Source organism: Sander vitreus, chromosome 6 (genome assembly GCF_031162955.1).
Source record: "Sander vitreus isolate 19-12246 chromosome 6, sanVit1, whole genome shotgun sequence".
Classification (NCBI taxonomy): domain Eukaryota; kingdom Metazoa; phylum Chordata; class Actinopteri; order Perciformes; family Percidae; genus Sander; species Sander vitreus.
Window position 1 is genome coordinate 32,757,929 of NC_135860.1, and position 27,575 is coordinate 32,785,503.

General features: G+C 43.1%; 1 protein-coding gene across 1 annotated transcript in view; it reads right to left on the reverse strand.

Annotated features, from left to right (window-relative positions):
• Positions 1–956: 956 nt before the first annotated feature.
• rnf19a (ring finger protein 19A, RBR E3 ubiquitin protein ligase) overlaps positions 957–27,575 on the reverse strand; it is a 33,798-nt gene continuing 7,179 nt past the window's right edge. The window contains exons 2-10 of the mRNA XM_078253795.1: positions 16,752–17,747; positions 13,335–13,543; positions 11,089–11,233; positions 10,640–10,802; positions 6,070–6,184; positions 4,494–4,655; positions 3,510–3,723; positions 3,272–3,415; positions 957–1,899 (exon numbers count right to left, since the gene is read on the reverse strand). Of these exons, the coding sequence (XP_078109921.1) occupies positions 1,110–1,899; positions 3,272–3,415; positions 3,510–3,723; positions 4,494–4,655; positions 6,070–6,184; positions 10,640–10,802; positions 11,089–11,233; positions 13,335–13,543; positions 16,752–17,470 (2,661 nt within the window). The 5' untranslated portion in view covers positions 17,471–17,747 and the 3' untranslated portion in view covers positions 957–1,109. The remainder of the gene's footprint in view (positions 1,900–3,271; positions 3,416–3,509; positions 3,724–4,493; positions 4,656–6,069; positions 6,185–10,639; positions 10,803–11,088; positions 11,234–13,334; positions 13,544–16,751; positions 17,748–27,575) is intronic.

Here is a 27,575-nt window from a genome sequence, read left to right on the forward strand (position 1 = left end):
GGCACCATGAGTTAACAAAGAAAGATATCAAAGCTCTCTCTTCTCAGTGAGGCGAGACCATCAGCCTGAATAAATCACCTTTGAACAGGACAAAAAATTTCCTTTATACAATTTCACAGAATTGACCAACCCATTGGTTAAAGGTTATTATAATGACTTTCAGCATTATCTTGAAAAGCGTGGCCTTCCAGAGACCTTTCTCAAATCAAACCCTCACCCACCCGCCCCCAACATATCAAGCTTTCCACAGAACCTTACGCCGCCTGGCTTTCCAAAGACATCTTAGCACTAAAAACACACACTAAACTCCGTGGTTACCAAGCTGCAAAAGAGCGGTCAAATATCATCTCCCGACAGCGGGACTACAGCTATGTGTCCGTCCATCTGAAGACAATCTCAGTTGTGTTACAACCTTGATTTTAGTGCTAAAATGATGTAGGATGTTGAGCCCAGGCCTTATAGTTATACTTTATTTAAGGGTTAATTTCAAACTGAAAAGACAACAACAAAAATCTAATAATAAATACAGAAAGAACACAAAGGTTCCTCTGTTACTAATACATTTGGTGAGAAGAAAAAAAAGAAAAAGAAAAAAAAGAGAGGAAATAGTGACTCATATTGCCTGGTCCCTAAAGCTGTGACATTAAGATTCCTGCATGGTGTTGCATCTGCATTGTAGAGCCAAAATCAAATACGAGCAAAACTGGCACAGTGGTTTCATTTTTAACCTACACAGATCAATAGGACAGCGACCAAATCAGTGGGCTCTCTGTTACAAGTGGCGAGCGAGGGAAATGTCCCAAAAAAAAATAAAAATACTGTGTCAGCAGTCTGCGGGTCGCACAGGGAGAAACACCAGCATTCACAACATTTCTCACACGGCTGCACTTTGGAAACCTATTAGTGCTTCCAAAAAGCATTCTGACAGTCAGCGGGGCACACAGATCTTTACTCAGTTTTTCTCCACGAAGGACAGAAATCCCAAAATAACACAGCCCTTTTACAAGGGAATAACGAAACAAAAAAGATGCAGGTAAGCTGTGACGGGTAGTTTAGTGGAGGAAAAGACTAAAAATCAGCATCTGTGCAGCACTTAAGGTATTGAGATTTCATATTTCCGTCTGTATACAGGAGTTGTTGGGCTGCTGCTGCGTTTGTGTTGGCTGTTGTGGTTGTTGGTGGTGGTGGTTGTTGTTGTTGGTTTCTTTTAGCAGCTCTCTTGTGTTGCTGTGAGAGTCCAGCTCGGCAGGGCACACCCGGCTGACATTCTCCTCTGTGATGAAGCAGAGCGGGGAGAGCTCTGCGCCGTGGCCCAGGGACGAGGTGGGGGAGGCGGGGGAGTGTCCCTGTGACGAGGACGAAGTGGCGGGGCAGGTCTCCAGGCGGTCGTTCTCCACCTCGGGTAAGGGGCTGACTGTGGCGAAGCGGGTGTGGTAGTCGCCGGCGCCGCCAGAGCTGTGGCTGCACGACGTCTTCATGCTCTCCAGGTCCGAGCAGCTGAACTCTGAGAAGTGGCTGGAGTGGGAGTCGGCCACGGACGGCAGGCTGCCGCTCAGCGATGGAGAGTCCAGCTCCGAGGAGTTGGTGCTGCGCTGCTCCAGCAGCTGGGCGTCCATGTCCTCCCGCGTCTCGTTGATCTTGGTGCCTCCGCCACCTTTCTTGCGCAGCTTGCCTTTGCTCTTTTTGCCCCCCGAGCTGGAGGAGGAGGAGCAGCACGCCTCTTTGGCCCACTTGGCGGACGTTCCTTTGCCCTCTGAGGAAGTGCAGCCGTTGGACGGGCAGGTCCAGCCGCAGCGGCCAACGTGGCTGCCATCGTCGACGCTGCTGCTGCCGCTGTGGTGCCGTAGTTTGCCCGGTTTGGATTCAATGTCAACCTGGACCTCCATACTGGTCCCATCTCTGGAACAAAAACAAAAAAGTCAAAAGAAATTAAGAAAAAAGGACTTCATATACTGTATAGGGATCGACTGATACTAGTTTTTATATACATTAACTACTAATACAGATTATTAGTAGTTAAAGGTGCTCTAAGCGTTTTTTAGGCTACAACATGTTTTGTCACATACGGCAAACATCTCCTCACTATCTGCTAGCTGCCTGTCCCCTGAACACACTGGAAAAAAAACATCTCCTCACTATCTGCTAGCTGCCTGTCCCCTGAACACACTGTAAAAAACATCTCCTCACTATCTGCTAGCTGCCTGTCCCCTGAACACACTGTAAAAAACATCTCCTCACTATCTGCCTGTCCCCTGAACACACTGTAAAAAACATCTCCTCACTAGCTGCCTGTCCCCTGAACACACTGTAAAAAAAGCACAGTCTCTGTAGACAGCCCAGGCTCCACAAACGGCAACAAAAACAAACTGCGCCGACCTGCACCACCAAACATAACAAACAGTCTTCCAGCCAATAACCGACAACAAGGATTTGGGGGTGGGGGGTTAGTGCACGGAAGGGAGGGGGGGGGGACGGGATGAGGAGGAGGGAGGGGCGAGCTAGCCTCCTTTAATGAAACCGATAACCGATATATGGAACCATTATGTAACCAATATATAAATGTTTCAGGCAAGTATTTAATAAATGAGAAACTTTCAACATAACCCCCAGTCAGATAGTGTTGGGGGGGGGGGACATTAAGTCAGACTCAGTGAAACCGAAGCAGAGGAACAGACAGAGCTGGAGCCGAGCCAAAGTAGAACACTTTTTAATTCATTAACTTGATCAGTTATCAGGCAAATAAAACGCTGATACGGATCATCTGCTAACCGCCAGAAAATGGCTATCCCTAATACGGTCTGTGGGTGTGTAAGTGCGTGGATGTTTGTGTGCAGCATGATTAAAAAAGGAGCCTCAACAGGAAAAGATGTTTCACAAAAGAGTTTGCCACTCCGAACAGACGTCATTAGGCTTGATGCACAGGATTGTATGTATTGTGCGTTGTAACGTCAATTAAAACGAAAAATGCTATTATAAAAAAAAAATACTAAATTATCCTCATCAATAAAGAGAACCCAATGCATATTTTATCTTTAAATACTTTAAAATATAAATAATCCTATGCTTTTCTTCTGCCAAGTAACAGTATTTCAAGTGCTGATCACATCAGTACTGGCATGGGCTATTGCATTATGTGATCACAGGTGTGCATTTACTGGATATTTTACTGCAAGCTGCTTGATATTATAGATTTTTGGGAGGACACCAGCTACACAGAGCCCAACGCTGCCACTGAACGGCATCATCCAGATACAGAGTGAAGGATGCTCACCTGTCCAGCGGCGTGTAGGAGTTAAGAATGGATCCAGCCATTGCTTTGGTGCTAGCGTTGTCGCTGATTGTGCCCAGGCTGACGGTGCCAGACTCACCGCTCAGACTGCAGCGCTCCTTCTGCACATCAGCCTGCACCTCTAGCCTGACAACATGTGAAAGGGGGGGGGGGGTTAGACAATGTAGGAAAGCACCGTGAAGTCCAGCGTTGCACACAGCATGTGTTGCTGTTTCAGTACCTGTTTATGTAATTGACCATGGCGCTGCCAGAGAGGCTGCCAGTGATGCTGGCTCCGGCCAGGGCCATGGTGGACGCTGTCTCACTCAGGTTGTCCCTGATGGCCCCCAGGCGGTCCATGTGGCTGCCGCTGGCACTCAGGCTGCCTGTCAGCCCCCCAACACTGCCTTCGCCTATACTGGGGTTGTTCCTGGTGTCTGCCACTGATGTAGTATCTACACAGAAGGTACCATCATCAAATAACATTTAAGGAACAAAAGGCAGTGCTGTGTCTGATAAATTACAAGTCTCTGATGGAATTTAAAAAGTTTACAAAACTTCACTACGGGTATTTTTCTAAGATGCTGTGGGCTTCTGGTCTCACAAAAGAGGCACAAAAAGGACAGTTGTTTTCTAAAAGAAAAAGTGTGAAAGAACATCTGTGAAGTAGGGCTGCACAATATATCATTTTTTTTTAATCATCATCGCAATATCAACTTGCGCAATATACATATCGCAAAAGGCTGCAACATATCGCGCTAGACACTCAAGAGACTTTTTGTGTGAGTTGAGAGAAAATATTAGCCGAAAACGGCACATAAAAATGTAACTGTCATTCTTTTGTTAAGTGGTGCCTTTTATATTCAATTTAATGTTCAATGTGAATGTTAGAAATTACTTTTTATTTGTTTTAAATTCAACAAGCGATTTGTTTTATTTTAGAAGAATACTGAAAGCAGCAGAAAGGCCGAACTGAGTCCACTTTAATATCGGTTTATTTATCGCAAGTAATATCGTTATCATGATATTCAACAACGTCATCGCATATGGCATATTTCCCTCATATCGTGCAGCCCTACTGTGAAACTAGCAGCAGATTTCATTTGGACAGGGAGTCAGTAGTGGATTAGTCAGCAAAGGCAAATAGTGTTGTTTTGCTGACTTGGGCATGAACGCATAAAGTCACTTTTAGGTGTCAGTGTGGGTGATGGGGGCTGAAGCTTACCAGTGGCAGCAGCCCCACTGCCAACATTCATGTCATTCTCGTCGTCAAATTCTATGCGAACTCCTTTGCCATTCACAGCTGAGACGCCACAACCTCCGCTACGGCACAGCGAGATGGGCACCACGCCGTAGACGTAAGCCAGCATGATGGGAACGCCAATGCCTGAGGGGGGAAAGAGACAGAGAGACACCGGGGGACATGTTAGACCAAGGTGCTGAGGGGGAAAAAAAAAAAAAAAAAAAAAAAATTGTGGATACGTCAACAAAAATCCTCCGGCATACCGAGAGCTAGAGCAGAGGCAGAGAGAGAGAGAGAGAGAGAGACGCAGAGAGAGACGAGAGACACAGAGACGACACAGCAGAGAGACACACACACAGAGAGAGAGACACAGACACAGAGAGAGAGAGAGACACACAGAGAGAGACACAGATAGACACACACACAGAGATAGAGACAGAGAGAGAGAGAGACAGACACAGAGAGAGAGAGAGACACACAGAGAGAGACACAGACACAGAGAGAGAGAGAGCGAAAGATAGAGAGAGAGCGAGAGAGAGAGAGACAGAGAGAGAGCGAGAGACAGAGAGACACAAAGAGAGACACACAGAGAGAGAGACACAGAGAGAGAGAGACACACACAGAGCGAGAGAGAGACAGACAGACAGAGAGACACACAGAGAGAGAGACACAGACACACAGAGAGAGAGAGATAGACAGAGAGAGAGAGACACAGAGAGAGAGAGAGAGACACACAGAGAGAAAGACACAGAGAGAGAGAGAGAGAGAGAGAGAGAGAGAGAGAGAAAGAGGCACACAGAGACAGAGAGAGACACATACAGAGCGAGAGAGATAGAGACAGAGGGAAAGAGACACAGAGACAGAGAGACACAGAGACAGAGAGACACAGAGAGAGAGAGAGCGAAAGATACAGAGAGAAAGACACAGAGCGAGAGAGAGAGACAGAGAGAGAGAGAGAGAGACAGAGACACAAAGAGAGAGACACAGACAGACACAGAGACAGATAGAGACAGCCACAGAGACTGATAGAGACAGAGAGAAAGAGGCACACAGAGACAGAGAGAGACACATACAGAGCGAGAGAGAGAGACACAGAGAGCGAGAGACACAGAGAGAGAGAGACACAGAGAGACACATACAGAGCGAGAGAGAGAGAGACACAGAGAGCGAGAGAGAGAGACAGAGAGAGAGAGACACAGAGAGAGACAGAGAGAGCGAGAGAGAGAGAGACACAGAGAGAGAGAGAGACACACACAGAGAGAGATAGACACAGACACAGATAGACACAGAGACAGAGAGCGAGAGAGAGAGAGAGAAAGATGGAGAGCGAGAGAGAAAGAGAGAGAAAGATAGTGAGCGAGAGAGAGAGAGAGAGAGAAAGAGAGAGAGAGAGAGAGAGAGAGAGAGAAAGATAGTGAGCGAGAGAGAGAGAGAGAGAGAGAGAGAGATAGAGAGCAAGAGAGAGAGAGAGAGAGAGAAAGATAGAGAGAGAGAGAGAGAGAGAGAGAGAGAGAGAGAGAGAGAGAGGAGGAAGGCGATGTTGTAGAAAAAAACTGACCGACAGTGACTGCAGCCACCACTGGAGACACAATAACAGAGAGAGTCACTCCACCAGCGATCACCAGGTTCCTCTTGTGGTTGGAGATATCTTTGCCTTCATAGCGGTTATGGATCTGACAGAGAAAAGGGGAACAATGAGAGTCTAACTTCTCATAACTAGTATTCAAACCAGAGAACTGACTAGTGTTGTAGCCTTAAGTCCCCACATAAGAAGAATGCTAGACCAGTGCAGTGTTACTAGTGATTCACCAATTGTTCGGTTGAGTAGAAGGCTCATATAATTAGGATTAAAGCTATAGTGCGTAGTTTCTGTCGCCCCCATGAGGAATTCTAAGTAATGACAACAACACTGTCGGCGCGTCCACATGATACAAGCCTTGCGTGATCGCGCACTTGCTAGTAGCCAAGGAGGACACGGAGGATTAAAAAAAAAAATGGACTCTTCAGAAGAGGTCATTGTCTTCGCTCAAGTTTCTGCGCGGGAAAGTCGCCGGACGCCACAATCTTTTTTGTAGCAACTCATTTGGCAATGGCTTGAATGTAACGGATGTTTATTAATATCAAAAAATTACAGCTTTAATCTCTTTTTGCTGACTGTTCTCTGGCACTAAGGCTTATACATTAACTTAGAGGTGCAGCTATATCAAAGGCTCAAGTTTAGCTTCATTGTACATTGCATATTCATTGTATCCCTCAGGTGAGTGTGCACTGTAATATAAATTGATGAAGCCTGTAAATATTAATGTATAGGTTAAATGAGAGACAGTACATCCAGAGTAATTATCTAAGTAATCTGTAAATCTGTGTAAATAGTATCTTTGTGTGAATTGTGAATTCATTTGTAACGTTTAAAGTATTTGATCCTGTACCGCTGATCAATTGTCACTTAGCAGTTGTTTCATAGTTATTTTTAATAGTTGAGCTTGGCCACAGGAATCATTCTTGTAAGTTTGCTTTGATTGTTACTTCATTTTATATTGAATAGTTTTTACTGAGACCGGGCTTGTATCCCTCAGATCCTGAAAGGCTTGGTAGCAATAAATGATCAGCGACATCGGAGCTGTCTGTGGTTCTTCCGTTGGGGTCCAACTGTCAGCCGTTCGTGTACAACCATCACACAACACACAGCAGAGACTACCATCAGTGGCTATAAAAGTGTTAACGGGGACGTTATTAACTGTACACAAATGAAGAGAAGTGAACAGCCGTTAAAGGTGCTGTAGATAGGATTGTGACGATCCAGGACTTAGCCAACAAATTTGAACATCGACAACTTCTCAGTCCCTCTCCCCTTTCCGCTAAAGCCCAAAACGGTCTCCTAAGCCCCTCCCCCCACAAGGGAGAATGAATGCATGTGCATGAAGAGTGACTGACTACAGTTAGACACCCCCCCCCCGGCCCTGATTGGTGCATCTGAACAGGGAGCTGTGGATTTTTGCAAATCACACTACAGGCTGTAGGTGGAGCCAGAGGAGCTGGATTATTTTAATGACCTGCTTCATGTAGTTCTACTGGAACATAGGGTCAGTTTCAGCAAATATGACAGAAAGGTAGTTTTATAAGTCTTACTTACTGCACCTTTAACACAGCGTTAGTGCCAATTCAACATTGTTCGGTTGAGAAGAAGGCTCATATAATTAGGATTAATGATTTTTCTCTATCTTTTTGCTGACTGTTCTCGGGCACTAGGGCTTATACATTAACTCAGAGGTGCAGCTATATCAACTGCTCAGGTGTAGCTTCATTGCACATTAACGTGGACTAAGACAGAGCCTACAACAACCCACTGCCAGCTTGCCTACAATTTCTTCCCTTTTAAGTTTTTCTTTCACACCTCAGCGCACACTTTATGTTAGAGAGTGAGCATAGCCTTGAAACAAATAAAGAGCTGATTGCAAGTCATTCTGGTAACAACATCAATACCTTTACACATGGTAACCACCAAGCCAGAGTGGGAAACAATTTCTTCAGTCTACAGTGAGCCCATAGAGTGCCACCAGTAGTAACCAGCCACTATACCACAACTGGCTAGATTTTGAGAATAGATCCAAACATGTAAAGAAAAGTGTGCAAAGTGACATGTGAACGGCAACAGGGAAACATTTTCAAAAGAGTTAAAATAACCATCAATAGAAAATAAAAAAGCTATTAGGAGGAATGTGGGGAAAATAGCGGCCATGAGGCACAACTGGAAGACATTTTGACATTATACAAGACTGAAAACAGCAACACTGGAGCTATAAATGATCTCAAAAATAGGACTGCATAATCTATGAAAAATGTAGTTTTAAAGTTAAATTTAATGTTGAAAAACTATTGCCAATAAAGATTTAAGTGGAAAAAACAATGCTGTATTACTTCCCCCAAACTACCAAAACATATCTGCTTAATAAGTCAGTCAACAGTGACAATGTACAGCTGATATGACAAGTGACCATGCTGCAAGTAAAGGGCCATGGCCCTGGTGTAGGGATTCACAAGGAAGCAGATTTTATACCAAGACTGAACATTTATCCAGAGTATGTGGAATGCAGGTGATTCATGCTCAGATGTTTCACATGTGTCATGTGATCACTGCTGAATGTGCTCTGCTTTTGTCAGGGAAGAGAAGTTTGTTGGCTCTGGCTTCTTCTTGGCTGGCTTCAGAGGGGAATTCTGGAGTCTGAATACTTTCATTTGATCGTAATGTCAAATTCTTAGTGAACAGACCTGGACTGCCGAGTGTATATACACACACACACACACAGGGCAAGTTACTGACAAATTACCTCAGCTGACTTCAAGATAACTCAAGAGGCCGAGAAAAATACATGACAATATGTGTGATAGTTTTAAAATATAAGTTAGTTACTGATTGATGCAGTGCTGATTTCTGGCCATGCAGTGCGTTTACTTCCACCACTGGTGAACTGTGATTAATGCTTAGTTATGGAACACTGACTATTGTAACAACTGAAATGGTAGTGCTTTAGAGTAGAGTTATGCTTTGTGGAAAAGCAGAGAAAATATTTAACTCTTTTTATCTAAATGCAACACTCAGAATGAAACCCTGTGCCTTTATAATAATCCATACAGCTCAATACAGTCAAGTGTTGAACAGTAAACCTGCACAGCAGTAACCGGGGTATGCCCGGTTAGGTGAATAACCACGTACTCCACGTACACATGAGCAGGGACGAATGGGAAGAATGACCTCCAGTACAGCAGGCGGTGCTCAGCCAATGAACAAATGGTCGGAATAAGGCTTTTTCTTCCGGTTGACCATGACCAACGCATTGTTACTGTTGTTTTTGTCACCGTTGCTTCCAACTGCTCTCTTCTATTTCGGGTCAAAAACCACTGCAGCGGTATGGGGAGCGGCAGTTATAACCTACGGCGCACGCACAGACGCATAACCCGAGCTTACCCCGTTTACGGTGTATACATGCACAAATACCCTGGTTACTAGAGGAGTTCTCTAGGTCTGTTAACCTGGGTATGAGAACTTCAATTTTAGCCAAAATAAGGTGTTTCCATGGCGTTTGAGAAACCGGGGTATTGCCTTAACCCGAATATAGTCGAGTGTTTTTAAACTGCAAGCAAACGCACTGACTGATAGATCCGAATGAGTCGATCGGTGCGTTTCCATGCACAGCAGTAACCAGGGTATGGTCCCCGGTTAGTGATTAACCAGGTTATGCCACTTCTCCCCGTATACATGAGCGGGAAGAATGGGAAGAATGACGGGAGTAACTCTACCTACGGTACAGTAGGTGGCGCTCTGCCAACGCACAACTGGCTTTTTCTTCCGGTTGACCTACGTAATAACTAAGATCCTCTATACTGTCTCTGGTAATATTTACACCGACCGGCCACTAAATTAGTGAAATTTGACAACTTAATTTCTTAATTCATTTACACACGTCACAGCGTAGGAAAGCACAGTGCTCTCGCCAGATGACTGACAACTTGTTTGGCTCATTAACGTTATATCTGTGACCAGTATCGGGTTGAATTAGCACGCTAACTTCGTTAGTTAACTAACATTAACGTTAGCCAACGGGGGCTGCTCGGTCCCTCCACATTTTTGCCGAGACGTGGACATGTCCAGATGTCCGCTGCTGCCTCATCAGGGAGTAAAACAGATGGACCGCAGGCTCTTTGCTGCCAATGGCCCGCTGATTTGGGCATCGCTGTTTTGTTGTATGGTATCATAGCAACGACTACGACGCTCACAGCGCTGACGGATTATTTCCGGTTAAAAAAAAACACTCCAAGTGGCAGTTAAAGCATGCGCAGACGTTTAACCCAATCTTACTCCGGTTAAGGTGTATATATGAAGGAATACCCCGGTTACTAAAGGAGTTCTCTAGGTCTGTTAACCGGGGTATGAGAACTCTGATTTTAACTGGGGTAAGGTGTTTACATGGCGTTTGAGAAATCGGAGTATTGCCTTAACCCGAATAGTTTTTTTTTTGTTTTTTTTTTTTTAAACTGCATGTAAACGCACCGATTGTGTGAAAACTACAAGCAGGAAAACTTAAATATGTTCCAGACTACTGCACATGAATGCATCACCAGAGCCTTACCTTCCTTCCCACATATACAGGGATGCCAATAATCATGGCGGGAATAGCTATGCCGGCGATGAGTGCGATGCCGACGGGGGCACCCACAAGTGTTCCCAGTTGCCAAAGAATCTTCTTCTTTCTGCTCCATGGCTTCTTCCCCCAGAAAGTACAGCCTGACGGACTGAGAGAGGTAGGGGAGAAAAAAATGGAGGCTAAGCTAAGTATGTATCATTCATTTAGTCGATACTGTAATAGGTCTTCAGCATGTTCATCCCTTGTTATACACAACTGAGGAAAAAATGTTTCTCCCTGTAGACTGGAGACAAAGGTCTTAAAGAGATATTTTGCTTTTGTCAATTACAATCACTTTGTGTCTTAAAATACTCATGTCCACAAATGAAACTACAAAATCCATCCAAACTGGTCTTTGTGTATGAAGATCTGTGTATGCGTGTTGACAAACTGACCTCAAGTAGTGCAGGTCTGAGATCTCCTTCATGCAGAGCCAGCAGAACTCACAGCCGCAGACGGCGCAGGTCATGTGGTTACAGCTGCCGTCGTTCATCTTGATGATGTAGGCAGCACAGCGCGGACATGGCTTAATGTCATCAGCTGGAAGGCAGTAGGATAGAAAGAGAATATGATTGCAAGGTGGAATATATAGTTTTACTCACTAGTTACACTTCTGCTATCAAACAATCTAGGCTTGGTCAATCAGGTGACATCTTTCAAACTTCATCATGGTGAGAAAAACATGACAATTCTAACTATTAAAGCATTTAATTAGGCCTGTCAAAATGAACACGATAAGGCAAATTCCTTTTAACGCCACTAATTAGTTTGACATGCGATTAACGCAGGGGTGTTCTGTGATTTGGGCCTCAGAGTTAGGGCTGCACGATTATGGCCAAAATGATAATCACAATTATTTTGATCAATATATTGATCACAATTATTTGTTGATTTTAACCAAAACAAATTTGATTGTCAAATAGGCTAATTACAACTGCTTTCACATCCATATTGTGCTACATTCCTCCTTTGTTGAAGGATACTATGAAGGAGCCATTTCAGCTGTTGTGCAACCGCTTTCCAAACATGCGCGTTTGCCGTGAAAAGACACAGGCAACGCGATTTTCTGTTCACATTAACGGCGCATGTTAAAATCTGGTGCCAATAGGGCACCGGTGGACGGTATCTACCGGACGAAATAGCAACACGGATTACAGTCCGACTTAAATGTCTGCGTTGCGCTCTGATGCTCCAAAACAGACGGTTCAGGCAACAGAACCATCGCTGCATGTCACGCTAGTAAACACTAATAACACGTTACACAGCAGCTAACGTTAGTCTACCGTTAGCTACAGTAGTAATTGGATTAAACACGGCTAAAATGCTGACAGCTAATCGGTGTAGTGTGGCTGTATTTCACTGTAGGATTCCAACAGCGGGACGTACAACAGTCTGCCGCTAAAGCTATGAGCTAACAGACTCAAACTAGCACTGGTCACTGTTGTCTGAAAAACAATACAGACGGGACTAAATGTTGCGTTGACTGGTAAATTGGTAAACCTCGTGACGACTTATGACCGACTGCTATCTGTTGTGGAATTTTCCTCACGTTACTCTGTCCTCTGTGACTGTCTACATCTAAACTAAGCTGCGCGGTGCAGGCAACAACTCTGATTGGCTCATGGAGGCACGTGATCAGAGAGTGGTTTACGGAGCTTTGGGGAAAAAAATAACTTTGATACAGAGCGTTCTATGAACGGAATGAAGCATTTTAAATATCGCTCGTTCACGTGAATTTGATCGTGGGAAGCCAAAATCGTGATCGTGATTAAAATTTGATTAATTGTGCAGCCCTACTCAGGGTGCTCCGTAGTTTGGGAAATCAGGAAGCGATGCAGTGGTAACGCTGTGGATAGCTAGCAGAAACGAGCTTCCCTGAGCAGAAATAGATAAAGAAAAGGGTCTTTTGAATGGCACGTTGAGTTTCAAAGCCTTTCCAAATGGTTCTCTACACAAGACTAAAGTTTTTTGCGTGTACTGTCGATGTGAATGGATGAAAAATGGGATGTTTAGTTAACCTTTACAAGAGTAAAGAGGGACACTACATTGTGTTAGTATTACCAAGTAATGTTACAGTCAGGTCAATATGCCTATCTGTTATTGCTTGATGGGCTTAAGTTTGCCATATTATGCTTTCAGCATATTTTATGAGCATACTGTACACGTGAGGTTATTCTGGAGGATATTCTAGACAGTATTTGTCATTGTTTTGGATTGTTGCAATACTAATAAACATTTGCATAAAGCAAGCATATTTGTCTGCTCCCATGTTGATAAGAGCATTAAAAACTTAACAAATATCCCTTTTAAAGTACATTTAAAAAAGAACAAATAAAAAATGTGTGACTGATTTGCGATTAATTGCGGTGTTAACTATGGACAATGATGTGATTAATCGCGATTAAATATTTTAATCGACTGACAGCCCTACAATTAGGTAAAATGAACAAATTGTTGGCACATTCCACTGCATTCTGACATATGCTACCAAAACCCATATTCCCAATCCATCTCCCATTTAGAGGAGAACTATGCACCATCATTACCACAAGTGAAAACCTGTGGTAATGTACTGGTTATAAGTGTGATTGATTTGACAGACATGCATAGGATAAAACAGAAAAAGAGAAGAGCAGCCGACCTGCAGCTCCGCTCTCCTGGCTGTAGCTGAGGGAGGACGAGCGGACGGTCCTCAGGCGGAGGCTCTGGGCTCGCTGCTGTCGCGCTGCATCACAGGTCTGGTTGGGATGCCACAGCTGCTTACAGTGGTAACAGAACTCTGTACCACAGCCCTCCCTGCCACACGTGATCTTAGGACAGCTGGCACATCCGAAAGCAATCACTGCATACCTGGTAGAAGACAAACATAACAAAAAGTTAAGATTTCATACACAATGACACCACAGAATGAGTCTAAATGCACCAAGGTTACAGGAAAAACAGAGAGATTGGTGTCTGCAAGTACAAATTAACACCGTGGGGAATAAAAGTAATAAAAATTTAAGTGTCAAGCTTGATGCAAATGATGCATATATACAGCAGCACGATGGCTCAGTGGTTAGCACTTCTGCCTCACAGCAAGAAGGTTCTTTCCTTTCTGTGTGGAGTTTGCATGTTCTCCCTGTGACATGCATGCTAGGTAATTAGGACTACAGTTGAAAATTAGCCGACTGGCTAACACTGGTGCATTTACAGAAATGTTGATTAATGTGCATCCTAATCAAATAAACTTACAAACTATACTGGAAGTAAAAGTGTTGCATATACAATAAAAGGTGCAGACAAAAAAATAAGACAGCTGACATTTGAGAAGACACTTCATGTATCGTTCCACTGGCTGTAACACTAGCTTAGCACAAACTAGAAAGCTACTGAGACTGTGAGAGCTGGACCCCAATATGTGACTATTAGTTTGTTGGGTATTCGGTACCCATATTTGTTTTACATTTTTTTGCAGATTATTTAACTACACTTTGTGTGTCAAACTTTAGCACGTTTGTGTATTTTGTTTTCTTTATGAGCATTTCACATGGCTTTTATTTTCATTTTGATTATTTTTGTGTGTACAAATCTTACATCTCCGTCTATTTTCTGGATGGTTTCAAGGTAATGGTCGGTAGCTTACATTAGCAGATAAGCCCGTACTCTGACGTCCAACACGTTTTTACAGGTATATCTGGTAACCCGGCCTGGTTATCAAACAGGGCAGTTGAAAAGAACACACAGTCCAAAACACAAACAGAAAATGCCATCACGGAACGGAAATTTCAAAAGGAGAAAATACTGGCATTAGCATTGTTGTCAGAAAAGATAGTATTTCAACTTATCATGTTTCCTTAATATCTGATGACGAAATGAGGTTATTTTTGGATTGATTACAATAAATATTTTACATATTGGACCTTGAAAGAAAATGTAGCTGGGGCCTATGTTAGCAGCCTAATCCATCATCGTATACATATATAGTAATGAACTTGTAAAATGGCAAACTAGAAAATAGGGCTGGGCGATATAGAGAAAATCAAATCTCACGATATTCTTGACCAAATACCTAGATGTCGATATTGCGACGATATTGTAAAGTTGACTATTGGTGCTTTTAAAAAAAATGTATTTACACAATAAGTAATCTCCAGAAATGATTTAATGACTTAGTGGGTAAAGGTAAATAATAGAACAACTAGAACAGTCTGGTAAGTTCAGAAAATGACATCACTTTACTGTAATGCAGCCTTTAAATCCAGGGAACACTTACCATATTACGATATCCAAAATCTAAGACGATATCTAATCTCATATCATGATATCAATATAACATTGATATATTGCCCAGCCCTACTAGAAAACCACTTTGTCTCCCTCTGTTCATCAGCATTGTGATCCATCTAGAGGCTGCAGTATAATCCTGACATAACTGACGATGCTTTGTCCATCCTCAATCACTGTGTTGACTGTATGAGCGCTTGTCCTCAGGCAAATGCATAATATATGTTGCTCTATGATCATGTAAAAATGTCCCATGATGGACTTTTGGTTCCCAGTGGGGATGTGGAGACAACTTCATCCTTAATTGATAACGACAGGGTGACGAGAGTGCAAATGAAGGCCTTTCTATTCTCACTTCAGCAACACCTTTTTTAGAGAAACAAATCTTTCTTTCGGGTTGTGGACACTGTGATAAGGGCAGCATTGCAAATTTGCACAGCAATGGATTCATGTTTAATGTGAGACTGTTGTACAGACCATCAGCTAGTAAATAACATAAGTGTGTTTTGTGTACTTTAACCTGTTTTATTGTATTAAATAGAGTCTGGAGTGGAATCTACAGCTGCTGTCAGTCTGTCTGTTTCCCCCTGTGTCTTCTGCAATTGCATGTGTATTTACATGACACAGAACAGCATAGCAAATCCTCACAGTTCTGACAGAGTGACAGCTGAAGTAATGCGATGCATGATGCTTTCAGTCAACAGACAGGAGACAAAAGCAAGGTGCTGACAAGGAGAACGTTCAAGAATGAGAAAAGTTCAAAGACGACAGCTGCAAAACACTGGCTAGCCAATTTCCTAAAGGGAAACCCTGGAGTGTGTGACGTCGTTGTATCCAAGTGTAGCAGAAGCCTCCCAGCCCCTCTGTGACTTCCCCGAGATTAAGTTTCAATCACAGAGCCATGGAGAGCCTGGGAGACTTTCCTGGGTTTAAGTATTTTGTTTTTCGCCGCAAAGTGAACTCTGCTCTCTGGCTTAAAAGTGCTGTGTTTCATGTTCTATTTCATTTTAAGATTATTTTCCATTTAATATTGAAGTTCACAAATTGGTGTTTTGGCACGACTGGCCGAATGGCACTATATCCATGATATTAGAAGGGGGATTTAATTCACGTTTTGTTTTGTTGTGCACGATTAAAAAAAAAAAAATCCTGGTTATAGATATTTGATTGTTTTCCAAGATGTGAGCTAGTGGGAGCATATAAATGTTGAAGATGATGTCATCACTGATGTTTCATGAGGTGCCGTTATGGCGATCAGCTGAGAATCCCACCTACACTGAGAGGCTACTCTCCACAGTGGAAAACAAAATAGAGAAAGGCACCTGGTACCAAAAGTGAGTTGAGCCGAACCATGCCGTGGAAATGAGGTTATATGGTAATTAATTAAAACAAGCACTAGCAACAGTACATGTGTAAGGTATTTTCTTATTACTTTAATAGAACATAAAGTCTTTGAAGACTAGATGAACTTGACTGAAAAACTATATTCTTTCCCTGAGTTACTGTGTCGTTCTTCAGCGGTTGTATTCACGTTTTAATTTGCTCTTCCAATGGGCCACTTTACTTTACTTTATATTATTCACATTAAAGACGGTTCCCTTAGGAAACACGTACCCCACTCCATCTCACACACCACATACAATTACCTCAGCAGGTCAACCTGAGACACCCTGGACATACAGGCACACATCTGCTGCTTTGAGAGAATCTAGAGATTTCCACGGCTTATATGACAGGATCAGTGTGAGCTGCAGCAGAGTTCACATGCTGTGTATTTAAATTTGCTACTTACCCACAGTCCGGTGCAGGACACCAGCGGCAGTCAGGGTCAGCCACAAGCCACCTCCTCAGCATGAACTCCTCGTACTTCTCCATGAGGGCCCGGTCACCCAGGATCATGCGGATGTCGTGAGGGTTAAAGCGCTCCGAGCACTCGGGGCAGCTGATGTTGACACGCGACTCGGAGATCTCGATGCGCAGGTACTGGCGCAGGCAATCCATACAGGAGCGGTGGTGACAGGTCATGATGTCAGGGAAGCTCTCCCTGGAGTGGCGCAGAAGGCACAGCGGGCACTCCAGTAGCTCCGCCCCCGTCCCGCCCCCCGCCTTGGAGGAAGAGGAGGAGGTAGAGGAAGAAGGCCCTGAGGCAGAAGAGGTGGAGGCGGCAGCAGCAGCAGCAGCAGAGGCAGCGCCGGCCCCAGCCACAGAGAAAAAGGCAGAGTTCTTGTCATTACACATCTCAGAGTGGATGTTCTCGATACTGGCGATGCCATCCACCCCTCCGAGCCCTACAGGTCCGGGTTGTTGGAGCTCTCGGGACCTTTGGCGCCCGGATTTGGGCTCGCGAACCCGCCGTCTGAAAAGGGAGGCCAGGGAGAGGCGCCTCTTCTTGGGGGCCTTCTTCACAGAGGGCAGAGAGATGGAGGAAGCAGTGGACTGCAGGTCCCGGTCAGAGCCCATCACCCCGCGGCTACCACCACCCAACTGGTGCTGGTGCTTCTGCAGGCTCATCTCTAAGGAGGGAGGGGAGGGGTGTGCCAGCGGGGAGCCAGGGCTGGGCAGCCTGTCCCTCACATGTGCAGGGAGGTCTGGGAGTGGGATGGGGCTGGGAGACGGGGTAAGGTGGTGGATGGGGGAGGGGGGTCCAGGGTGGGGGGACAGGGCTCCGGAGGGCCCGTCTGCGTTTAAGACATGGTGGCTTCTCCTGATCAACCTCGTGGTCACATCTAATAGCCGGATTTTGGCGAAGGGGTGGGGGTCACCTGCTGCGAAACGGATGCAACAGAACCTGGAGAGTAAAAGAGAATTGTGGGAAAAGGCAAAAGAAGGGAAAAGAAGTAGGGGGAGAGAGAAAAGAAGAGATTTTAATATATGTTAATATTCAATTTCAATAACCACTCCGTGTGAATGCAATGAAACAGAAATGCATAATTTTTCCATTCAGAAACATTCTGAAAAAGTTATACCTCGCTTTGTTTTGTTTTTTTCATCAGTCAACCTAAGACAATAAATCACATTCTGCAGTTCTGAAACAGGAGGAACATTATTCAAATTTCTATTTTCTTTTGTATTTTGTACATTTTCCTTGATAATCAAGCAAGTAGACTCATTAGACCATGATTTCGCAATCGCAAGTATTGTATGATTTTCTCTCCAAATCGTGCAGCCCTAGATCGTTTACATTTATGTTTTGTAGTTGGCAGTCTCCGCTGCCTTTGCTGGTGCATTGCTTTCTTTCTTTTCAAGTCACTGCCACAAACTGTCAATCAGTGAAATAGAATGAAAATTGGCTACGCTGCTTGACCTGGGTAACATGTCTTAACATGCTGAATGTTAAACTAATCTGACCTTCTGGCAGGATTGCATTGTGGATCGCACAAGTATCTCCATGTGCACAAAGTACAAACAAATCAGGGATTCATTCGTAGAAACTTTGCTCTACAGCAGTACTTGGTGTGTCCCTTTAATATATCATTTCAATGCTGGAGGACTGTATAATTGATAAAAAGGTCCACCAAACCTTTCAGGAAATCAAACACACATAACCTCTTGCTATGTATTAAGTAAAGATAATGTTTGTTTCAATTTCGACATCACATTAAAGTGATTAAACGGCAAGTCTAGTCTGTTATCTAGGGCCGCACAATTAATCATTCAAAGGATCATAGGTAGGTAGGGCAATTGTTTGTTTTTTAATGTGGAGAAATGTTGTTGACCACGTTGGTATTTTAATAAATGCTGTTTAATACAAGTCCATATTTTTGCTTTGTAGGACACGTTTACAGGCACGAAATGCAAAAGTGCAAATAGCAATCATTTGTTTTGGTTACAGAAGCATGAGAGAATCGTGATCTCAGTTCTCACAAAAACAAATAGCGATTCTCATGTTATCACCAATATGACCAACGTTCCATACTTGGGTCACGTGATTCAACTGAGCCATCTCCGTCCACTGATGAAAACCCTAAGATGCGATCGAAAGCTCTGGAAAAAGCAAGTTAGTGGATCATGAGTTTAGATTATTTTGTCAAAATCGAGCTCTGGGTGTGCTCTGGTGTGTCTGGAAGAGCAACAGTGACGGGGCCCAGGCCGTCCTCTGCTGATAATGGCAAACAGGAATAATGCTTCGCCTTGGCAGACCGGTTTCTGACGCAGCAGAAATTTAGATAGCGTCTACTGTAAATCACAATAGCAGTTGCACAAGTGGATCGTATTAAAGGGCAACTATTATATTGCAGTTTCAGGATAATACTTGCATTTTGTGTTTGTACTAGAACATGTTTACATGCTTTAATGTTAAAAAAAAAAAAAACACTATTTTTCTTATCCTGCCCATGGCTGCTGCACCTGTATTCACCCTCTGTATGAGATGCTCTGTATGAGCACTGTCTCTTTAAGCCCGCCTCCCGAAAAAGCACAGTCTGCTGTGATTGGCCAGTGCGCTTCCTGGAATCTCTGGAGCCTCCGCTCCGTGTTTCACTAGCTAGTTGAAGCGGGAGCTACTGCAACGGAGTATATAGCAAGACTTCGTACCTTTGTATTGGTGAAAAATCACCAATAGAGGCTTCTAAACCAAATATTACACAACCGGACATGTCCCAGCAGTCAAGTCCAGAAAGACCAGCATTGGCCGAGATTACAGCAATATCACGTTAGCATGTAGCTACTTAATAGTTAGCAGTATGCTAATGTTAGACTGTAGTGTAACGAAGCAGCACTTTCCACCGTCAAAAAAGGCAGATTAAGGCTTCTGAACCAAACGCTACTAAATCGGACATGTTTCAGCAGGAATGTGACCCGGAACTGGGGAGAATTTAACAACAATGGCAGCCAAGATGACATTGTTTAACATGGAAATCCGACATCATAACAATGTAGATATGACAGAAAACACGGAAACGCATAATATGTGACCTTGAAGATGAACAGCAACAACTGATCTCACAACAAACTATTTTTATTACGCAAATTTTCCAGGTGACATAAGGACATTTAAGGGACATAAATAAAGCTAGACAGTAGAGGTGCAATGGATCACAAAACTCACGGTTCGGATTTTTGAGTCACGGATCGGATCAATTTCCGGATGAGCACAAAAAATGGGGGACAATTTATTTATTTTTTAATGCTTTCCATTTATTACTTAAAGAACTGTCATAGACCCAGCGCATTCAAGCCGGGGAGCGGACTTCGCTTTCCCAGGGGAAATCAAAGGACTTCCACCCTGGAAATCTGCATTCCTTGGGAGTGTTTTAATCCAAACCACAATCTTTTTTTCTAAACTTAACTAGTCGTTTTGGTGCCTAAACTTAACTGTCGTCGCCGCATAACTCACTTTTTGTCGCCTAAACTTAACCGTAATGTCCACTGAAGCGACTGGCAGCTTGCAGTGACCTGGACCCGGTTCAAAGCCCCCTTTTCTCGGGGGACTCAACTACCATCTGCCGCTGATACGACGGAGCTCTGTAGCGGGCGTCACAGCTTTTTCGAGTTCTTCCGCTCCTCCAGTAGCCATGACCGTCTCTATCAACTGATCTAAACATGCCCCGTTAACGTGAACAGAAAACTGCGTTGCCCGTGTCTTTTCACAGCAACCCTGCATAGAGATTCATCAGCCTACTTTAAGTAACAGCGACTGTAAAAATGTATTTCAGCAATTGTGTCATTGGTTATTATTAAATTGCATTAAATTACGACTTAAGGGGAAAGTCAAATTTTAAGACACTCAGTTTTCGAACCACAAGGAAAAGTTTCCGTTTATCTGTCAGGGGCACTACATTGTGGAATAAACTACATAATGAATTAAAGCAATGTCTAAACATATTCCAATTCAAAAAGATGTTCAAAGAAATTATATTCCAGAGGTACAGAGAAACAGTGCAATTAATAACCTGGGCTTATATTGAACAATTTGTAGTATGTGCATAATTATTGTTGTGTATGGGTAAATATATAAATGTGAATAGAACTTCTGAATATATATTTTCATTGACTACAGATTTATTATCTCTGTAGATTTATTATTTTGTAGCCAACTCATTTAATAGGATAGAAAGGATATAAAGGGGTAGGAGTACATAAGTTTTACTTCTTCCTACTCCTTTTTGCATGTGTAAATAGAGGTCTTTAAGTACTGGAAATTATGGAGTTTTATTTTTTAACCGTTTGTTTTATTATTACTATTTTTTGCTGAGGTTTTATTTTATTTACATGTTCAAAATAAAAGATAATCAATCATATTTCTTTTAAACAACAGCATGATATCGGCATTACATATCAGCCCTCGGCCGCCCTGCTCTCTAAATAAAGGCATCGGCCATTGAAAAACTCATATTGGTGGACCACTACTGAAAACACAGCAAAATGATGTTAAATGTCAAGGGGAATGGTCTAACAAACTACAGGCATTGTAAATAAAGCGCTACAGCAAAAATAAAAAGTAATATAAAGCTGCAATATCTTAATATTACAACCTCTAGCCCTACAGGGCCAAAGTACTGTTGTGAAGCTAAATAAAACCAGGGTCAAACAGCAGAAGATTTAAGTAACAATTTACAGTAACAAAGACCTAGATAACCATGTTGTATTCCTTCAAGATCATTTACAAAGGCATGATCTTGCATCGGAATTTCCACAGACCTTTACTGGTAATTTCACAATTTCCTGTATGACAAAACAATTACTTTCTCTGTAATTGCCACGTCTGAGCGTGTTCGTGTGACTCCATAAAATAATATCAGGACAGATGGCTTCTGAGCCAATCTGAGTGTTCTGTCCACTTGAGAATTTCACACATTTGAGAGGGTGAGAGAAACAAAGAGCCAAAGAGAGTTAGACAGATGGACACTAAAAGTAAAACGGTGCAAAACGGCAGAGGCAAAACAAGTTTCTGCCCGAACCAATACCAGATTTTAGAGGTTAGGTCTATTGTTACATTTCAATATAATCCATTCAAGTGTTGCATCGACTGCATAAAATGTGCCAGAGAGTAAAAAACAAATCATGTACAGTAGCAGGTTATTCTACAGTTACCTGTAGAGCCTACTGTAATTTGATGATCTGTCCTTTTATAAATTGATCTAGCTTTCCAAAAAACTACAGGCTAGACATTACATGCAGAATTTCTACAGGTTAGATAGACAGAGAAAGTCCATTTGTAGAGGCATAAAAGTCTGGATTTGAAATTACCATCTGAAGCAAGTAATTTGGCCTACTAGACAGCCCACTTCTTAAGATTTGCTGTGAGAAAGGGTGGTGATGTGTACGGTTTCTGAGGAAATCCACGTGAGCTATTAAGTATGGATTGCCATCAGAGGCCACAACCTTAAACGAACAAAGCCATGTAATACCGCAGAGATCATCTACGCGCAAGAAAGAGAACAGGACTGGAAACAAGTATGAACTTGATAGGCACACCGTTCTAGGGGGTGGCTGACAAGTTTAAACCGTAGGTTTGTACCACAGTTTGCTTCACCCCTGTCTGTTGTGCTTTGTGTTTCTGGGAGCGGTGATGAGAGAGCTGAAGAAAGAATGTCTGTTATTTTAGGAGTGTTGCGACTGAGATCCAGCTTGCTCGCTGAGTGTCCATCCCTGAATATGTATGTGTGTTTATCGGTGTCTTTGGTTACACCTTGGCAATGAAACCATACAGAGTAGTGCCAAGGGTCGGTTGGTTGGTCGGTCTCTCTCTTTCTTTCTCTCTCTCTCTGCAGAACATGCTCTCACACATACTGTACATGTGCATATTTTATAAGCACTTATTGCAATAAAACAACTTCCACAATATGTCAATCTGCACCACTATAATATAAAAAGATTAAAAAAAACAGTACTGAGCACAGCCCCTCTACAGCTGCAACCAAACCACTGACTTCTCTGCTTTTCTGAAACACATGCTGCTCTTTCTCCCCAGAACCCCCCCCCCCCCGTCCTTGCTTTGAGCTAGGTCAGAAATCAGTAAACTCTGATGAGGTGGGCAGGGCTGGCCTAATCTCTTGCACATACATATGGCATGGAAATCACAAATAACCTCTCCCACAGACACACACAGGAATGAATATTTTGCGCATTGTTTTTTCCCCTCTTGTTATGTTGTAACATACACTTATTCTCCAATGTTCTTTAGTAGTCTGCACACAGTAACATATATAGTGGGCTTTAAAGAACAAACTTTTAACAGAAAAATCATAGTTTGTCAGAGCAGATAGCTCTGTGTGTGTGCGTGCGTGCGATGAGAGGACCGATGATTTAGGTAGACTAGCCCAGTTGTCTCATTTGAAGGCCCTGGCTAGGTCCCACTCACAAAACGAAACACCTATGTCAGCTCATCGGCTGCAGGCTGTAGTCAGCAGTAAAGGCTTTTCTTTGAGTGTGCCGATTTAAGTATAATCCACTTCTTACTCTAAATTGTAGTAATAAAAAGAATGCAAAAAAATACAGGTTGCTTTTTTTCCTCGTCCCATCTGGGAGATGCTGTTGAATGTGCTTTGGCACGTTCGATGTGTTTCCACTCACATACCCTACAACTAGGGATGTCATTAAATCATTGATCGCAACTATTTGTATGACAATTAATCGTCAACTCAAATTTCATGATTGTGACAGCTAGGGCTGGGCGATATGGAGAAAATCAAATATCACGATCATTTTGACCAAATACCTCGATATCAATACCGCAACGATATTGTATTGTGTTGACTATTGGTGCTTTCAGAAAATATTTACACAATGAGATTTTTGATAAATAACCATCAGTAATGTGGACATAATGACTAAGTGGTTAAAGGCAAATAATAGAACAGTTACAACAGTCTGGTACGTTCAGAAAATGACATCACTTTACTGTAATGCAGCCTTTAAAACCAGGAAAAGACAACACTTGGGCCATATTACGATATCCAAAATCTAAGACGATATCTAGTCTCATATCACGATATCGATATAATATCGATATATTGCCCAGCTCTAGTGACAGCCCTACATACATAGCCTGAAGTGTGTAACACACTACTTCTCTTACTGACGGAGTTGGTTTACAACCAATGCAAGACAAACTAACCTGTATTGTTAGGTGTACATTCTTTTTTTTAAATAAAAGGCTATTTGTCAGCGCCATAAAGGTCTACTTAAAGACAACATACCAAAACAACAGTGAATGATTGCCACCATAAAACAGTGTAGTGTTAGCACTCCGAAAAGGACAAAAATATGTCAACTACAGAGAAGAAGCCACAAGTATGCAAAAGCAAACATTTTAAATTGCTCAGGATTACATTTTATAGCATCCACTCTTGTTTCAAATAAAGCATGTGCAGGGAGGCATGCAGAAGGGACATACTGCTAGACACAGAGCCTTGCCGTTCCCATGGAAACCACGCTCACATGGTTCTGCTAATTACGACAGCTACAACAGCTTAGAAAATAGCGATATGGGGCAAATTTGATGAATTTACTGTTTATCAGACCACAAACGTGACAAGAATTAGCTAGCTAGCGCACCGTGCTATCCCTCTGCCTCACTCCAGCAGCGCTGGGTCTAACCTATGTAACGTAGCGTGGAGTCTGGACGGTCCAGGATCAGAAAACTTTCTGTTACCCCAAAATTCTTTTTACTGCTGCTGCTGAAAAAAAAAAAAAAAACTAGATGAAACACTGCGCGTTTCCATGCACAGCAGTAACCAGGGTAACCGGTTAAGTGAATAACCAGGTTATGCCACTTCTCCCCGTATACGTGAGCGGGGAAGAATGGAAAGAATGACGGGAGTAACTCTACCTACGGTACAGTAGGTGTCACTGCTGGTGCTGCCAACGCACAACTGGTCAGAATAAACCGAGAACGAGCCAACGAGCCCTCAAGCGAGCAAGCGTGGAAGCTAGCTAACTAGCCGGATTCTGTTATTCTACGGTATTGAAGGAAAAAATATCCCAATCCCAAAATTGAACACCTACCAAAAGAACAAATGTGAATAGTCGAACATTCAGGTCCAGACCTACTCCCTACTATGTTAAAGCACAAAAAGTAAGGAAATTTGTGTTTGGTAGATTATTTCTCTGTGGTAACAATGCTTTTTGGCACCCTCTCATATCGTTGGAAAGCCTGTTTAGTTCCCTTTCAAATGGTGCCCCATTTGAAAGGAATGGGTTGCGCCCATGAAAAATTTGCCAAATCTTCTCTGCCAATGCTAAACTTATTCTGCCATTGACTCGTTTGGTTTTTGGTGGATTGGATGATTGAAGTTTGAAGAAACAAGACCTATTGGCAATTGAACAATTTATTCATTTCACAAACAGGAGCCTCAGTAGCGTGTGGAAGAACCATATACAACCACAACAGCCTGGCATCTCCTCCGCGTGCTGGTCACCAGCCTGGTCACACACTGCTGTGGGATGGCATCCCATTCTTCAACCAGCAGTCCTGACCTCAACCCCATTGAACACTTGTGGGATCAGCTTGGGCGTGCTGTTCGTGCCAGAGTGACCACCACAACCACGTTGGCTGACTTGCGACAAATGCTGGTTGAAGAATGGGATGCCACCAAACGAGTCAATGGCAGAATGAGCTGTTTGGCATTAGCAGAGGAGATTTGGCAAATTTTTCATGGCCGCAACCCACATACTCATCCCACAAATGCATGTTCCTTACAAATGGGGCACCATTTGAAAGTGAACTAAACAGGCTTTCCAATAGTATGAGATTTATTGCCAAAAAGCATTGTTACCACAGAGAAATAATCTACCAAACACACATTTCCTTAGTTTTTGTGCTACGTTTATGTCCTAGTAATACATTAACACCCACACAGGTGTTTTCAGTTACTCTGGCTGATTAGACTCTGTTCAGGTTGAAGGTGGGCTGGAGCTTTGATGGAAACGTATTAGGTCACAATTCTTTATACCAATAAGGATGATAAAGGTGTCATTTGTCCCGCCCTAACACGTGCAACAACACTAACAGTGGACTCAGGAAGATGTCAATCACTCAGTCTAAACACACCCACACAGTCCAATCAGCCACATTAACTATAAACACCTGTGTGGGTGTTCAGGGCCTTTAAGAGTAGGATACACTAATAGCTGCCATGCAGTTGTCACACCAGTGTTTTACCCCTTCAGAAGCATTTATATTGAAATTTTAAGAAAAGGGAATATACAGTGATATACTGTCATCTTCAAATTAAACCGTGATGCATTTTAGGCCATAACGCACAGCCCTACTGTGATGCAACTGCAGGATAAAGTGTGCCTGGCATACTGCCATTTGAAAACTTTTGGTCATTAGTCATCACGTTCACCATTTTGTCATGTTCATTATGACAAAATGGGGTCTGACACACCCAATGAAAACCATTACGGGTATGTCACAACTGGATGGTTCAACTGTTTTGTCCGAGAAGTGGGGAGATTTAAAACCTATGTAATTCTCAGTATCTCTCGTTTTGCATAACATATGGTGTGAAATGTTCTACTACTTCAAGCCTCTCATAATAGTTTGAATATGTACTTTAAGTGATAAACTACAAACATCTGACAAGATGTGTGCAGCATTTACTTGAGCAACATTACTGCAGCGGTCTGTGTTTTCTATGACTGTTTCTGTATTAACAAGAGTGAAAGAGTCACAAAGAGTGAAGTGGTCCTCTCAACACAGGGTTCAACAGTAAGAGTTGCCCGATGGCCCAGGGCCAAGTAAAACGCCACGTCAGGCAAGTAAATCTAACAACCCACTTGCCTGTTTGGGCATCATTGTATCATAATCATTTGATCTGAATGTCACACACACACACACACACACACACACACACACACACACGAGAACCTTTTAAAGTTCCCACCGAGTTCTTTTCAAACACGTTAACACCCTGGTTAAACATCTGCCTGGTAAGGCCACCTGTAAACTTAAGGGAAATAATATATAAAAATATAAAGGGCAAACCTCTCCTAGTTCAGGCGTAGTCTTTTCCTAGGCAAAGGAAGGTAAATCAGCACCTTTTGGTAGCAGTGCAAAAGAATGCCCGTCATTCCACTCTGTTGATAATTAGACCTTCTATTCTAGTGCCAAATTTCCACTGCATGGTACAGCCCGGCTCAACTCGCTTTTAGTACCAGGTACTATGGTTAGAATGGTTACAAGCGAGTCGAGCCATACCATGCAGTGGAAATGTGGCATAAGTCTAAACTTAGCCAGTAGAGACTCCCTAGTGAGCAGTGTTTCTAAGCAGCATGCATGTTTTTGGTTGAGTGGGGCAAAGGCACCCACGCACAAACAGGAGATGAAAGATACACCTAGAGACAATCAGGGACACAATAGCTTCAAAGACGGACTGGTAGATGGACAGGTATGTAGATAGAGAGACAGCGAGACAACAGTAATGGCAGGCTAGGAATGAGACAGGCACGCGGACAATTGTGAACAGTCAAACATGCAGCAGCTGAGCCAGTGTATTCGGCCAGTCAGTATCACTCCAACTGCATTCCTGGCCTGTCTGTCTCCTTTGTAATGCTGCCTCTATGCACATTCCTCGGCTTCTAGGGGACTGGGGAGAGTCAATGCATTAGTGAGGCACTGCATCATGAACAGACACATAGCAACCTCCTGGCGGGCAAGCTGAGCAGCTAT